The sequence below is a fragment of the Dendropsophus ebraccatus genome, chromosome 13, assembly GCF_027789765.1.
Source record: "Dendropsophus ebraccatus isolate aDenEbr1 chromosome 13, aDenEbr1.pat, whole genome shotgun sequence".
Lineage (NCBI taxonomy): Eukaryota > Metazoa > Chordata > Amphibia > Anura > Hylidae > Dendropsophus > Dendropsophus ebraccatus.
This window is the reverse complement of record NC_091466.1, coordinates 67,373,048-67,388,493: the sequence shown is the minus strand read 5'-3', so window position 1 is coordinate 67,388,493 and position 15,446 is coordinate 67,373,048. Positions and strand designations below refer to the sequence as shown.

General features: G+C 44.1%; 1 protein-coding gene across 3 annotated transcripts in view; it reads left to right on the top strand.

Annotated features, from left to right (window-relative positions):
• The window catches only part of EML1 (EMAP like 1), a 76,304-nt gene extending 61,700 nt beyond the window's left edge, over window positions 1–14,604 (top strand). For all 3 annotated transcript variants that reach the window (XM_069951068.1, XM_069951067.1, XM_069951066.1), the window contains 15 exons: window positions 122–191; window positions 947–1,057; window positions 2,099–2,194; window positions 2,439–2,573; window positions 4,711–4,810; window positions 5,117–5,268; window positions 5,573–5,698; window positions 5,951–6,082; window positions 6,194–6,261; window positions 8,799–8,887; window positions 9,372–9,469; window positions 10,978–11,065; window positions 11,478–11,573; window positions 12,581–12,711; window positions 14,164–14,604. In XM_069951068.1, coding sequence (XP_069807169.1) covers window positions 122–191; window positions 947–1,057; window positions 2,099–2,194; window positions 2,439–2,573; window positions 4,711–4,810; window positions 5,117–5,268; window positions 5,573–5,698; window positions 5,951–6,082; window positions 6,194–6,261; window positions 8,799–8,887; window positions 9,372–9,469; window positions 10,978–11,065; window positions 11,478–11,573; window positions 12,581–12,711; window positions 14,164–14,289 — 1,618 coding nt within the window. In that variant the 3' untranslated portion in view covers window positions 14,290–14,604. The remainder of the gene's footprint in view (window positions 1–121; window positions 192–946; window positions 1,058–2,098; window positions 2,195–2,438; window positions 2,574–4,710; window positions 4,811–5,116; window positions 5,269–5,572; window positions 5,699–5,950; window positions 6,083–6,193; window positions 6,262–8,798; window positions 8,888–9,371; window positions 9,470–10,977; window positions 11,066–11,477; window positions 11,574–12,580; window positions 12,712–14,163) is intronic.
• The last annotated feature ends 842 nt before the right edge of the window (window positions 14,605–15,446 follow it).

Genomic DNA, 15,446 nt, shown 5'->3' with positions numbered 1-15,446 from the left:
CAGTGAGTCATCCTATAGCAGCCGCCCCCCCGGCCCATGTAATTTTTATCATCTCTCAGAAGTGTCTATTAATTATTAAGCGTCTCGCTCAGTACTATGTCTCCTTCTTCTTATCTTGCAGCCTTGCCGTCCATCCTGACAAAATTACCATAGCAACCGGCCAAGTTGCAGGTACATCGAAGGATGGAAAAGTAAGTGATCCTTCCCTGCCGGAGTCCAGAATAAGATCAGGAGCTTCACCCCCTTTATGTTCAGACTTTTTCCTTGCTCAGAAATTGCATTGTACTCATCCTCTATATACTGTATAGTTGATGATGATAATAAATTGTCTAGACCAAAGTCTACTGCTATATGGTGTCTACATCCCTCGCGGTAACCCTGTGTAGTTCTTTCCGGCTGCCATATTGTTTCCCATCTGTCCCCAAAAGACAAGAAGCGAGGCACAGATGGAGAGGAGTATGGCTGCAGCATCTGACTACACAGGGTTGTTTTTTCGCATCCTATTACTATGGAGACACAGCCATTGATGGGGTGTCCATCCCCATTGCCATCCATTTAAAGGAGTAGTTCACCCATAAACTGGTGCCAGAAAGTGCAAGAGCTTTGTAATTTTACGTCTATTCTGGTACTTATCAGCTGCTGTATGTCCTGCAGGAAGTGGTGTATTATTTCCAGTCTGAAGAGCAGGAGAGGTTTTCTTTGGGGATTTGCTACTGCTCTGGACAGTTCTTGACATCGACATAGGTGACAGCAGAGAGCACTGTGTCAGACTGGAAAGAATACACCACTTCCTGCAGGACATACAGCAGCTGGAAGTACTGGAAAAATGGAGAGATTTTTTTTTTTTTTTAATAGAAGTAAATTACAAATCTCTGCCACCAGTTCATTTGAAAGAGAAACATTTTGGTGACCTATCCCTTTAATATGCTGCTTTCCTGTTTTACAGCAATTACCACCACATGTCCGTGTTTGGGATTCCGTGACGCTCAACACGTTGCACGTCATCGGCATGGGCTTCTTCGATCGTGCTGTCACATGTGTTGCTTTCTCTAAGTCCGTAAGTATCCGAAGCTTGTTGTGATTCATCAAATATACTTTGTAGTCATGTTTCACATCCACCCAATTATTCAGATATAGAGGTCGTTAGTAGAGATGAGCGAACCTCGAGCATGCTCGAGTCTATCCGAACCAGAGCATTCGGCATAGCGGGGGCTGCTGAAGTTGGATAAAGCTCTTAAGCGGTCTGGAAAACATTAATACATGGATATGTTTTCCACATAGCCTTAGGGCTTTATCCAAGTTTAGCAGCCCCGCTATGCCGAATGCTCTGGTTCGGATAGACTCAAGCATGCTCAAGGTTCGCTCATCTCTAGTCCTTAGTAACCACTCTGACTATCATGGATGGTGATCCACTATTAGAAAAAGTACCGCAACTTTCTTTGAAAAACAGCGCTACCCCTGTCCTCAGGTTGTGTGTGGTATTACAATGTAACTCAACTTGCTCCAATAAAACTGAGCTGCAAACTACACCCAAACTGAGGACAGGAAAGGTGCTGTTTCTGTAATAAAGCAGACATGTTTTTTTTAAGACTGGACAATTCTCTAAGTGGATTTGACCACAAACTTTTTTTTTTACCTAACCACCTACCCACGTTATAGAAGATAAATCGTTCATTCACAAGGTTCGATTGGCCACAAATTCCCTATTACACAGAGAGATGTAAAGGCAGTGGACCATAATTTTTAGGTATGTCAGAACAGGGTGATCAGTTAATCACTAGCCCTATTACACAGGACGATATAAGCCTCATTGGTCAATATTCTCACCATGTAATCAGGGCCATAAGAATAGGGATCAGTACCCATACCATCACCCATAACATCCCCAAGCATAGAATAAGAGATCACAACTATGACGTTTCAGATTCTATTCGAAACATAGATTGTTGGCAGAAAAAGACCACTTGGTCAATCTAGTCTGCCCATTTACTTCTTCTATGATATATACACATACATATATACACACAATACTTTTCTCTGCTGTGTTTCCGTGATTCTGGTTTCATGGTTTCAGTACGATTTGCTTTTTTTGTTTTAGAATGGAGGAGGAAACCTGTGTGCTGTGGACGACTCCAATGACCACGTGCTATCAGTCTGGGACTGGCAGAAAGAAGAGAAGCTATCCGATGTTAAGGTACTGGTGTCGTAACTGTCGTCCTTAATGTTACCGACAATCTGTCCTCCTTTTTGAAAACACTGACACACCTGTCCACAGGTTTTGTGGTATTGCAGCTCAGTTCCATTCAGTTTGTTAGGGCTAAGCTGCAGTAACAAACACAACACATAGATTGGTGTAGTGCTGGTTTTGGAGGAAATCGGCAATGTTTCTTTGAGCCTAGAGAATTCCTTTAAAGCCAAGTCCTGTCCTGTCTTTTCAGTGCTCAAATGAAGCAGTGTTTATGGCCGACTTCCACCCCACAGATACAAACATCATAGTCACATGCGGCAAATCTCACTTGTATTTCTGGACCCTGGAGGGAAATTCTCTGATCAAGAAGCAAGGCTTGTTTGAGGTAATATGGGTATTCTCTTATATTCATTGTCAAAAATCTTTCAGCCAACAGGTATACCTCTGGTCCGGCCTCCAGCCTCTCCATACACTGAAACGCTAAGCTAAGCATTCTAGTGTCCTCTATGGTGAGAGTTAAGTCCCACTGCTCTGACTGTGGCTTATCTCTCCCAGAATAAAGGGGCTGGGTAGCGATTTTCCATTATGTTCAACCCCCTATCTCCACTGACGTCATCTGCCTGTTGATGGTTGACAGCTAACCCATTACTAACAGAGTGTATGGTCGACAGAATTATAATATGTATGGGGACCTTTATGGAGTTACTGATTGGGTCTAGGCTTGGGTACCCCATTTTCAAAATCCCATGGGGGCAGGGCCGGACTGGGACTAAAAATCAGCCCTGGCATTTCCGAGCACACAGGCCCACTCACCGTGCGGTGATAAGTTATGAGACGATGTTGTGAGCACAGCACGGCTACATGTATCATCACGGCCATGACTGGAATTACAGATAATAACACAGTAAATGGGGTCAGAAGCTTCTGTCTCTGTACTATGTAGCTGAGCTGCAGTTACAGGTCATCACCACTACACAGTGTACAGAGACAGACTGCTTCTGGCCCGGTCACTGTGCTCAGTTTAACACCACCACCACATACTGACTAATACCACCACACACTGACTAATACCACCACATACTGGTTAATACCACCGCATACTGACTAATGCAACCGCATACTGACTAATACAACCACATACTAACTAATACCACCGCATACTGACTAATACTACTGCCTACTGACTAATAGCACCGCATACTGACTAATGTCACCGCATACTAACTAATACCACCACATACTAACTAATATCACAGCATACTGACTGACACCTCCACATACTAATACCACCACACACTGACTAATACCACCGCATACTGACTAATCCCACCGCATACTGACTAATGTCACCGCAGACACATATTAGGCTCCTCACTCTGACACCATCCTCATCTCTATACTAACTGCACATCTGTACTGTCCCCTTTACACCCTCATTTAGTGGGTAGGCTGACTTTATGTGACCCCCTTATTGTATATGCATCCCTCTATGTAGCCCCCTTATAGATGGCCCCCTCTCTTATCCCCCCTCTCTTATAGATGGCCCCCTCTGTTATAGATGCCCCCTCTCTCTTTTCCCCCCTCCTTTATAGATGGCCCCCTCTCTCTTCTCCCCCCTCCTTTATAGATGGCCCCCTCTCTCTTCTCCCCCTCCCTTATAGATGCCCCCCTCTGTTATAGATGCCCCCTCTCTCTTCTCCCCCCTCCTTTATAGATGACCCCCTCTCTTCTCCCCCCTCCTTTATAGATGGCCCCCTCTCTCTTCTCCCCCCTCCTTTATAGATGGCCCCCCTCTCTCTTCTCCCCCCTCCTTTATAGATAGCCCCCTCTCTCTTCTCCCCCTCCTTTATAGATGGCCCCCGGTCTCTGCAGCCCGCTCCTGTTACCTCCTATCACCACAGCCCGCTCGGTCCGCCTCCTGTCACCGGAGCCCGCCTCGGTCACCGCAGCCCGCTCGGTCCGCATCCTGTCACCGGAGCCTGCCTCTGCCCGCTCCGGTCACCGCAGCCCGCTCGGCCCGCCTCCTGTCACCGGATCACAGCCTCTGCCCGCTACAGTCACCGCAGCCCGCTCGGCCCGCCCCTGACATGCGCCGCTAATCCAATCAACGTAAAGCAGCGTGGGGCCGCTGCGGTGCACGTAACACGCGTTCCACGGCCGGCCGCAGCGGCCCCACGTTGATTGGATTAGCGGCGCACGTCAGGGGCGGGCCGAGCGGGCTGCAGTGACCGGAGGGGGCAGAGGCTGTGATCCGGTGACAGGAGGCGGACCGAGCGGACTGCGGTGACCGGAGCGGGCAGAAGCGGACGGGGAAGAGAAACGGGCCGCGGCGGTGATTTTTTTTTTTTTGATGCAGCCCGGGCGGCCCACGGACTGGTAATCTGGCCAGCCCAGCGGGCATTTGCCCGGCTTGCCAGATTACCAGTCCGGGCCTGCATGGGGGGTCCCATCTTATCAAATCATAGTGATCATACTCCCCTTTATTCTATACATAATTTCAGGTTCTGTTTTTTTCTTTACAGAAACAAGAGAAACCAAAGTTTGTGCTGTGCGTCACTTTCTCAGAAAATGGTGACACAATCACCGGAGATTCCAGTGGAAATCTCTTAGTTTGGGGAAAAGGTAAATCTGTGTAGAAATATTTTGTGGGTTCAAAGCCCCGATTTGTAACCAGGTAGTTGTGGGAACTACAAAGCAGTGGTTAAAAGCACTGTCAGCCTATGGAGCCCCCCTTCCAATCACTATCTCATCAATACTTTCCACTGACAACCCATTGATTTCTGTATCCTCAGTGTTCTGCTACCTCCACACCAGAATGGGTTAATCAGATTGATCAATAAACAACTAGACATAAGATGCTTCACTGGCTAAAATTGTCTATGGGACCTCAGTTTGATTCACTTACACTTGATTGTGCTTCATTTCTAGGTACCAATAGGATTAGCCATGCAGTCCAAGGAGCCCATGATGGCGGTATTTTTGCACTTTGCATGCAGAGAGATGGCACGTTGGTGTCTGGGGGAAAAGATAGAAAACTTATATCCTGGGATGGAAATTACCAGAAACACAATGTGGTTGAAGTAAGTGGGGGTTTGCTTCACTGAAAAACGTGTATACCAGGGTGCCAGGGCATGCTGGGAATTGTAGTTTTGCAACAGATGGAAAGCCGATGCACATGATCAAGATTATAATGTATACCAGGAAATACACGGGTATGATGGATGGGTGGATTGGTTATTTGGGCCTTCTGTATTAAAAATTTATACATACATCTTTACAGCTGTCCAATAGTCAACAATATTTCATATTTTAACACTTCCAGTTTTGCTAGATTAAAAAAATGTTATTGCTTATACAGAAATGTTGTTATCTGTATCTTGTTAGATTCCAGAACAGTTTGGCCCAGTGCGGACTGTTGCAGAAGGAAAAGGCGATGTTGTGCTGATCGGAACTACAAGAAACTTTGTCCTTCAGGGAACTTTAGCTGGAGACTTTAAAGCAATTACCCAGGTGAGATGATAAAAAAAACCGTACAGTATTGTTAGGGTACATGTGGTAGTTTTGCAGCATGGCCAAAAACCGTACCGCAAAACACGCCATTCTGTTAACTGCAAATTGATGCATATATATATATATATATATATATATATATATATATATTACACACTTTAAGTTTTCACCATTTTCAATATCTCAGTAACCTGTGAATGGAAACACCTTGTAATAATGATAGGTATAACTGGTCATTTCTGCTCTGCACAGGGTCACACTGATGAACTGTGGGGATTAGCGGCACATTCCCAGAAGCCTCAGTTCCTGACATGTGGTCATGACAAGCAGATAACTTTATGGGATGCCATCAGTCATCATCCGGTCTGGAGTAAGATCATTGAGGTTTGCATATTGGTTGTCTCCACCCTTTCTCAGGCACCGATATCATTTATAAGATATACTTAGAGATAACCGATGGATTTATCTCAATTTATATATTTCTTTGAATTTCAGGATCCCGCCCAGTCTGCAGGTTTCCACCCCAGCGGCTCTGTTGTAGCAATAGGAACATTGACGGGCAGGTATGTGCTGAATATATATATATATAGCTCCAAATGGTATAAAATATTTCTGTAACCCTCGGGAAACCCATGAACCCCCTCCTTATATTGCACATTACATTTATGACACTAGTAGATGGCATTTCTAAAACAGCACTCTAAATGTTCAGCACTATGATGGCTGATAAATACAACTAAGGGTCCTTTTACATGACCAGACATAGAGCCATGCAAGGACGCAAAGAAGCGCCGATCAGTGAGATAGGTGCTGGTTTGTAAGGCCAGATCGAGCAGCCGGACCACACGAATGATCCTTGAATCATTTGTGCCGCAGTGGAAACTCATTTATATATCCGTACTGTTTCCAGACCACACAAGCAGTGCATTCATACCTAGTGCTCTGCTGTGTGATCCCCTGCTTTCTGCCAGTCCTGAAGATATAGTACCAACCAAAACAAAAGAAAAAGAAAGGCCTGTCATATGTACTCACTGGCACAATGAATGAATAAATAAATAAGAAAATCTGTATCTTTATTTCACATAAATCAAAGTAACAAACATCACACTGGGACATAAACAGTTAAAAACATCAAAAAGATAACACACACAAAAAAAAAAAAAAATCAAGGGGCCCCACTACATATAGGGAAAAGCCCCCCAGAATTTCCAACAAGCAAAAATGGCAGGGACCATATCTAACCAATACATCTGAAGCGATAACTGTGCCCCACTATTGTAAACAGTGATGATGAGGTAGAAAAACCTACCAAGAGATGTGCAAAACAAGTAAGGGCAGGTATAACCAGAAAAGGACCAAAATATCACCAAATAGTCAGAAGGTCCATGTCTGGGTCCAACGCCCCCCATATGTTCCATTCCTCACTGGGAACTTCAGGGGGTTAAAGGCCTCAGTGTGAAGCAGTGTGAGCAATTAAAAGGCATTAACTCAACAGTGATCGTGCTACAGCCACCATCATGCTCAAGATGTGTAAATTATGAGCAATCAACTTAATAATGCTAGACATAATGTATATTGGTACCTTGGTTTAAGAGTGTTTTGGTGTAAGAGCTCACAGTTTTTCAAAATTGTGACTTGGTGTAAGAGCATTGCTTTGGTTTAAGAGCTCCCTGTACTGGATGGGAGGGGGAGTGGAGGAGGGGGATGGTCTGCATAGCGGGGTCTACAGCCCTGTACTCTGACCTAGGAACTCTCCCTCACCTTCCAAATCATAGCAGATCCACTTCAGGCTGGGGCTTACATCAAGGGACAGGACTGGGGGTAATCTCTTCATAGCTGTAACCCCTCTCCACAGACAGAGAGTGCTGCATGTACGTGCCCACATCTGCCCTGCTCATTCCTTCATGCTCCCTGCAGTCTGTCAGTCCTGATTGGTCCAAGCTGAACACACACCCCTCCCCATTGCTGTCATGTGACCACACAGACCTCTGACAGCAGCCCTGCTTCTCTATTCTAGCTTGTTGTACTACACTACTGCATTATGGGGATCTGCAGTTCCATCCTGTATCTACAAACTGCTGCTGTGTTATCAGGGTTATGCAGTTACTACTATACGTTATGCACCACATGCTGATTGCTATACTGTATAGTAACTTGTAATATCAGATTTAACTGTTTCTGAATGTTTTTTTTCAGTTGCTATACATGTTATTCAGAATATAAAATCATTATTTTTGGGGTGTGGAACCAGTTGTCTGCATTTCTATGATTTCTTATGGGAATATCTGCTTTGGTTTAAGAGTGGATTTGGATTACAAGCGCAGTCCTGGAACAAATTATGCTCGTAATCCAAGGCACTGTACGTGTATGTATGTGTGTGTGTGTGTATGTATATATATAATATATAATATACACACCTAAACAGAAACCTTTGTGTAAATTAGATGTGTAAACACATGTGTGAGGACCATAAATAGCCCCTGTAACAGCTGCTAACACATGCATAGTCCATATATTTTGTCATAGGCCTGAAGATATAGCGGCAGCCAGAGAGCAGGACTGGAGAGTGGGATGCCGCATCACACAGCATTGTTGTCCATGTTATTCAGGGGGATATCTCCCAATCAGCTGCACAGAACAATGTGATACATCATTCTGTTCAGCTTCCCTGTGACTAGTTTATGCTACTCTTAAATAGAACAGCATAAACCTAATGACAGAGTCTCTTTAAAGATTTTATTGTGTACAAGTAGTAAAACATAAAAAATATAAATTTGTTATTGCCATAATTTTCCCGACCCGCAAAATAGTGTATTTTATACTGTGCAGTGAACTCCGTAAGAACAAAACCCAAATCTCGGTGGTGGAAAGGCTGGTATTTTTGCCCCAAAGCTGCCAGGCCTTAAAAAATGAAAAGATAATGAGCAAGTTCCATCCATTGACCTCTATCCCCCTCTCCTGGTTGTCTATGTAATAGCAGTGGTCACGGTTTCCTTGATTTTATCATTAAACCACCAAACACAAAAGACTATTATTATGGCTCGGTGTGCATCATATAGATTTTTATAGGGCTCACTCTGGATTTGATTCTTTTCGGCAGGTGGTTTGTGTTAGATACAGACACCAAAGACCTGGTCACCGTACACACAGATGGGAACGAGCAGCTCTCAGTCATGTGCTACTCTCCAGGTTTGTAGCCCTTTCATCTTCTCCTTCATGTGTCTCTGGATAGAAGTCAAGATGTTCCATATCGGCTTTTGTTAGAAGGTCTGGTTACACAGCTTAGACCCCAGACTCTGTACTGAGTTAAGCCGGGTTCATGCACTATGGCAGCTACATATGGTCGAAACCCATGGCTGCGGATTTTTCCGCTTGTGGCAACCGCAATAATTAATATTGCCACAATAAACGAACAAAGCAATGTTTTACAGCCTGTAGCTCTCCACTAGTTGCAAAAGTACAACCCCCATCGTGCCCTGACAGCCTTTGGCTGTCAGGGCACAATGGGAGTTGTAGTTTTGCAACAGGTGGAGCGCCCATAACCTCTGTTAAAATCTTCTGTCGTAATGAAGCGTATTCGTGGCGGCCGATCTGCTGACTCATATCTAGGAGCATCTTCCCCCACTTTAAAAAATAAATAAATAAATAAATTCTCTTCTCTCTTCCTGAACAGATGGAAATTTCCTTGCAATCGGTTCCCATGACAACTACATCTATATTTATGCTGTAAATGAGAATGGAAGAAAATACAGTCGGATTGGCAAATGCTCAGTAAGTGTTATTTTTTTTCTTTTTTGCTGATGTCAGTAAACCATTAGAGAAATGGAAAGGATATTAGATACAGTGTGTATGTGTGTGTGTGTGTGTATGTATGTGTGTGTGTATATATATATATATATATATATATATATATATATATATATATATATATATATATATATATATATATATATATATATATATATATATAGATAATATTGGGGTTTCCCTGAGGTTGCATTCACTATTCCTATCCTTAATCTTGAGCCTTGCAGCAGATACTTAAAGCGATACTCCAGGCTGATTGATCTGCTGTGTTATGCCCAATGCAGGACCTGAGGGAGTGGAGCCTGACACATGGATTCAAAGAGTAAGGCTGCATTCACACGTTTAGTGATTTTCCCGGTCCGTGATTGTGGTCCGGCAGCTACCTCCGTGATCCGTGCAAAACAGTCCGTTTTGTATCCGTGTCCGTTTTTTTCACGGATCTGTCTTACAGCATTTTAAATGACATTGATTACATCACATCCGTGTTTGTCATGGATGAACACAGATGTCACATCCGTGTACATCCGTGAAAAACACGGATCTCATTGATTTCTATGGGGAATCCTTTCCGTGCATCCGTTCCGAGTAATGACATGTCCTATTTTTCAACGGAATGGATCACGGATCCCATAGAAAGCAATGAGCTGTAAAATTGTCCGTGCGCACGGATCCGTGAGCACGGACAACTTCCCATAACGTGTGGATGCAGCCTTACATGTGTCCCGCCCCCTCAGGCCCTGCAGTGGTCATGGCTTACCCCTTACGCTTTGTAGCTCAGAGTATTTCTTTAAAGGCGTGCATGGCCAATGTACCAGGATGTGCCCATGAGCATGGCTGCTGGCAAGTTACAACCTGACCCCAGTCATGATAAATCCAGAATAACAAGGAATTATTTATTTCTATTCTTAAGGACAAAAAGAAAATTATACTTAGAGTACCTGTCAGGAAATTAAACTTTTGACCTGTGATTACAAAACTGCAGCAGACATGACATCTTTGCACTGACTGGCGGTGTGAATAGCGTGAAATTTAAAAGGGGAGAAATACTAATAATTTTTTATTTTGTGTTTTGTGGGGCTTCTTGTTTTTTTTCAAGAAAAGAAACCCCCATTTATACAAACTTTTTTGGCTTGTCTAGCATGTCAAAAGTTTGTGTCACACCTGGTTTAAGTCCTAAGACCTAAAGCATAGCAGGGTGAAGCGCTTCACTTGTGGCCATCTGGCTGATCTGCCAATTGCAACAACGGCCGTACTTTTACGAAAATATACGTTGTGTGAACATAGCCTAAGGGTACATTCACTTAATGAAGGCCTCGCTTTAAATATACGCACTGGGTATGTTTGGGGAGATTTCTTGTTTAGTTGTTTCATTGTTCTGTTGCAACAAATGAGCAGAAATATATATAATATTAATTCTTTTTTTTTTAATTTTAATCTTTTTCTTAATTTCTTTTTTGTCTCTCCCTTTTAAGGGTCACTCCAGTTTTATTACTCACCTGGACTGGTCTGTGAATTCCCAGTATCTGATGTCTAATTCCGGGGATTATGAAATCCTGTACTGTGAGTGTCCTCAAGTTCCTGTTTATTAATTTATATTAAGTGAGAGGAAAACTTTACAAGCAATTGCTGTAAATAAAGGAAACTAATTAGAATCCAGCAGACATTGTATTGCAGTAGTACTATCGCTGCATTTTATTGACCAGCTCACAATCCATCTCTAGATAGCAGCTTTTGCACATTCAGTATTAATGCCTCGGTAAAGACTGAAGTGTAAGGAGTTAGTTCAGAGCATAGACAGACATTGCACATGGCGCCACCTACAGGACATTTGTAAGCTGTGATATTACCTTAGATTGCATATTAGAAAATGTTGTACACACTTCTCCATTGGTTGGGGAAATAATAGGATATTAGTGTGATTATGTAATTTTATTCCTCTCACTATTAATATAATGTGCCTTCTCTGTTACAGGGATTCCCACGGCCTGCAAGCAAGTAGTCAGCGTAGAAACCACCAGAGACCTGGAATGGGCAACATATACCTGTACACTTGGATTTCAAGTTTTTGGTCAGTAAAACTTTATTAAGAGTGAATACTCAGTACAGAATGTCTGTCATCATCTCCAGATACTGCTTTCCCACCCATCTCCTTATTAAACTGCTTTATCAGCCTAAAGGGGGTCTAGGCAAATGGAGGGGGGGGTGGAGGAAACTGTCAGCAGGGGGGCGCTACTAACATAAACAAGTGCCACTTCAGTGCAGGCGCTGCTTCCCGTCTCCTCTATCTCCCATTTCCTGTGAGGTCAGGTCACCACAGAATCTGTCCGCCCAGCCAGACAGTGGCTGCAGCGGTGTGCCACCTGAGTTTCTGATTGGCTCTTGTGGAGCTGTGACATTTCAGGAGACCAGCAGGGAATCGGAAGCAGTGTCTATGCCGGACCAGGACAGGTGCGTGGCACTTGTCTGTTATGTTAACAGCTCCTCAGCTTTTTTTTTTTTTTTCTTTTTTTGTCTGGACAACAATCTTTAACTTAAGGCCCTATTACACAAAGCGATTATTGGCCGTGAATGTATTTGGCCATTCACAATGTCGTTAAATTGTTGTCTTTCAATGTCCCCCACCCCCCGCACTTACCAGCTCGCTGTCGGTGTGTGTAATAGCCATAACAGTAACTCTCCCCTTGTCCCTGACATGTTGAGGTCAATATCTGCACCAAGAATGTGGAAGCAGATCCTGTAAGGTGCAGGTGCAGCCTCCATGGATGGAACTTGTTTCTCCAGCACATCCCACATATTATCGATCGGATAGAGATCTTGGTAATCTGGAGGCCGAGTCACCATCTTCATCTCTCTGTCAAGTTTCTTATTGCTGAGTAATGTCTCCAGTGTGGTCCCATTAACCTGCTGATAGAGGCCGCTGCCATTAGGGGGACCCGCAGCCTTGAAAGGAACTTGGTGCCTACAGTAGTTATGTAGTTGTCACAGTAACATCTATGATGACGGGACACAAGGTTTCCAACAGAACTTTACCCGTCACACTAACTTTAACCTTTCTGGTAATGTTCTCTTATGCAGGAGTGTGGCCAGAAGGGTCAGATGGAACAGACCTTAACGCCATCTGCAGGTCCAATGATCAAAGGCTTCTGGCTACGGGGGACGATTTTGGGAAAGTCCATCTGTTCTCTTATCCTTGTTCACAGTTTCGGGTAAGTGACCGTAAATAACTGCAACTAATAACATAACCGAAATAAAATATAAATTAAAATGGTTATCCCATGATAAAGTGAGTATAGGGGATTACTAGCTGATTGGTGGGGGTCTGACCACTGGGACCTTCGAACAATGTAAGTATGGATGGAGGTCATTTGGAGCATTGGTGTGGAAGCTGCTGCCGCATTCACTGTCTATGGGGGGCTCAGAGCTCTGCAATGACCCTTTATTCATCTAGGGGGCTATTTAATGTTAGTTCTACTAGTTAGATAGTTACTGTAGTGGATAGGGATGACTATTAATCTTGGGATTACTCCTCCATCTTTTATGCCGACATAGCTACTGTTATGTGCAGACCTACGTGGCTTTATGGTTCCAAACTACAAACAACCCTGCATAATCTAATCCTGTATGCATTACTCCTCTTTCTCCTGTTGCTTATCTACAGACCACAGAAGAGGCAGCAGATGAAATAGTTCCGCGTAGGGGCTGTATACTCAAAACGGCTGCTACGAATTGCCAGAAAGTGCCAGAGATTTTGTAATTTTTCTTCTATTAAAAAATTTCGAGTCTTCCAGTACTTATCGGCTGCTGTATATCCAACATATCTATGTATATGACATACAGCAGCTGATAAGTACTGGAAGACTTGAGATTTTTTAATAAAAGTAGATGACAAATCTCTGGCACCATTTGATTTGAAAGAAGAAAAGGTGCCTTTTTAAGGGTATGTTCACACTGAGTAAAAGCAGCGGAATTTCGCGTCGGAAGCCCCCGCCATGGTATCCTGCCTGCCTTAGTGTCAAACAGTGTCTCTATGGGATGGCTCGCACGCCTCCGCTTTCGTCGCTCTCTGCTCAAAGAATCGATATGTCAATTCTTTGAGCAGGGAGCAAAGTTCTCCAAGCCATCCCCATAGAGACACTGAGGCAGGCGGTATTCCGTGGCGGTGGGGGGGGGGGGGGGGCTCCACCAGAGAATGTCGCTGCTTTTACTCAGTGTGAACATACCTGAAAGGAGAAATCTGGCCACAGGAATCTTTTTCAAAATTCTGGAGCGAACATAAACTATACTAGCTTGCCTCTCCAGCGCTGGATTGCCGCCCCAGGACCTTAGCTGGACATCTGGGATATCCAGCAGAGCCAACGTCACGACCCGGCCGCTCCGCCAGTCGGTGACTGGGGCGGGACACTGCTGCAGTCACTGATTGGCTGAGCGTGCCATCAATCAGCTGGGACTGGCTTTTCCCCTCCCAAATAATTACATCATCACAACTCAGGGGGGATAATACCCCAGATCCGGTCACACGGCACATCGCAGGTGCGGGGAGAGGTAAGCAATTCTGTGTGATCTTTGATACAGCCAGACTTCTCCTTAAGTCTTTGTTTTTGTACTTTATGGCCAGCTTCACTCCAGACCACACTTATTTAGTGTATTTCTGTTTGCAGACATCCAGCCATGCTTACGGTGGACACAGCAGTCATGTCACTAACGTCAGCTTTTTAAATGAGGACAGCCATTTAATATCTACTGGTGGCAAAGACATGAGCATCATGCAGTGGCGCATTCTCTAGTCCCCTGCCCAAGACAAGCTTGAAGACGCCAAGAGAATCCCGTAAAACCAACACATGCCTTCCTATAGCGAACACGGGCGGCTTCTGAACGAGTCGTGGAGAACTCAGGAACCAAATCCCCACCCATCAGTCCGACCTCCCAGGATCACCCTTCGGCTCCTAACAGAAGGAGGGGGTTATCTGTACTCGCTCTGAATCCTGCATTACATTATAACACTAAAGCTTGAAGGTCTTATATCCTATTGAGATGTAACGTTCGCTGTTTATACGGTCATTTTAGCTTCCATGAACATATTAAACCTTGTGTACATCTTGTTTTGCCATGCGCAGTATTCAGACTATGATGGTGACATGAGCTGGTAGTTGCATTAGTCTTCACACCATTGGAACTCTAAATGTGAATGTTTTGTTATGGGCGTCAGTACTTTGGCATTTGTGTTTCCCTGTGGTCATTCTCCCTATTGTTACTCAGATAGGATTGTTGATGGCATCCGGACGTTGCCATAGTCCCTCTCCATATTTGTTTGTAACCTCAGTGTGCGTTTTTTGGATCTGGTGAGGTGCATATAACCTGCAATAATTTTTCTAAACTTCCTTTTTTTCTGCTGTGTCTCTCAGCTGTCCTCTTCTGTTTCCCTATTTCTTATGGTTCTATTTGGAATATTGCACTGAATCTTTAAAAAGAGAAGTCACTTGGGGCCTGGATGTGGAGGCAGATGCAGGTGAGCAGGTTGGAGGTATCCATATTACAGCAGATAAGTAGGAGGGTAATGATGGTGCCATAGGTGAGAGGTCGGGTAGGGTCTAGAACAGCAATCTCAAACCTGTAGCTCTTGTGAGACTACAGCTCCCAGCATGCACTGACATTCTGAAAATTACAACTCCCAGCATATTGCTTGAGAGCTTGTGACTGTAAGGGCATGCTAGGAGTTATAGTATAGGTTTGTAGCAAACCCTCAGCTGTAGGGCATTTTAAAGGGGTTTTCCCAAAAACCTAAAGTTAGGGTATGTTCACGCTGAGAAATTGAATAGGACAGTTTCAGCTCTGGCAGAATGCGAGCCACATTCAAGCCCCATTGACTTCTATAGGACCTTTTAGCAGAATCCACCCAAAGAATCAAAATGTTAATTCTTTGGGCAGATCCGCAGTGGAAATT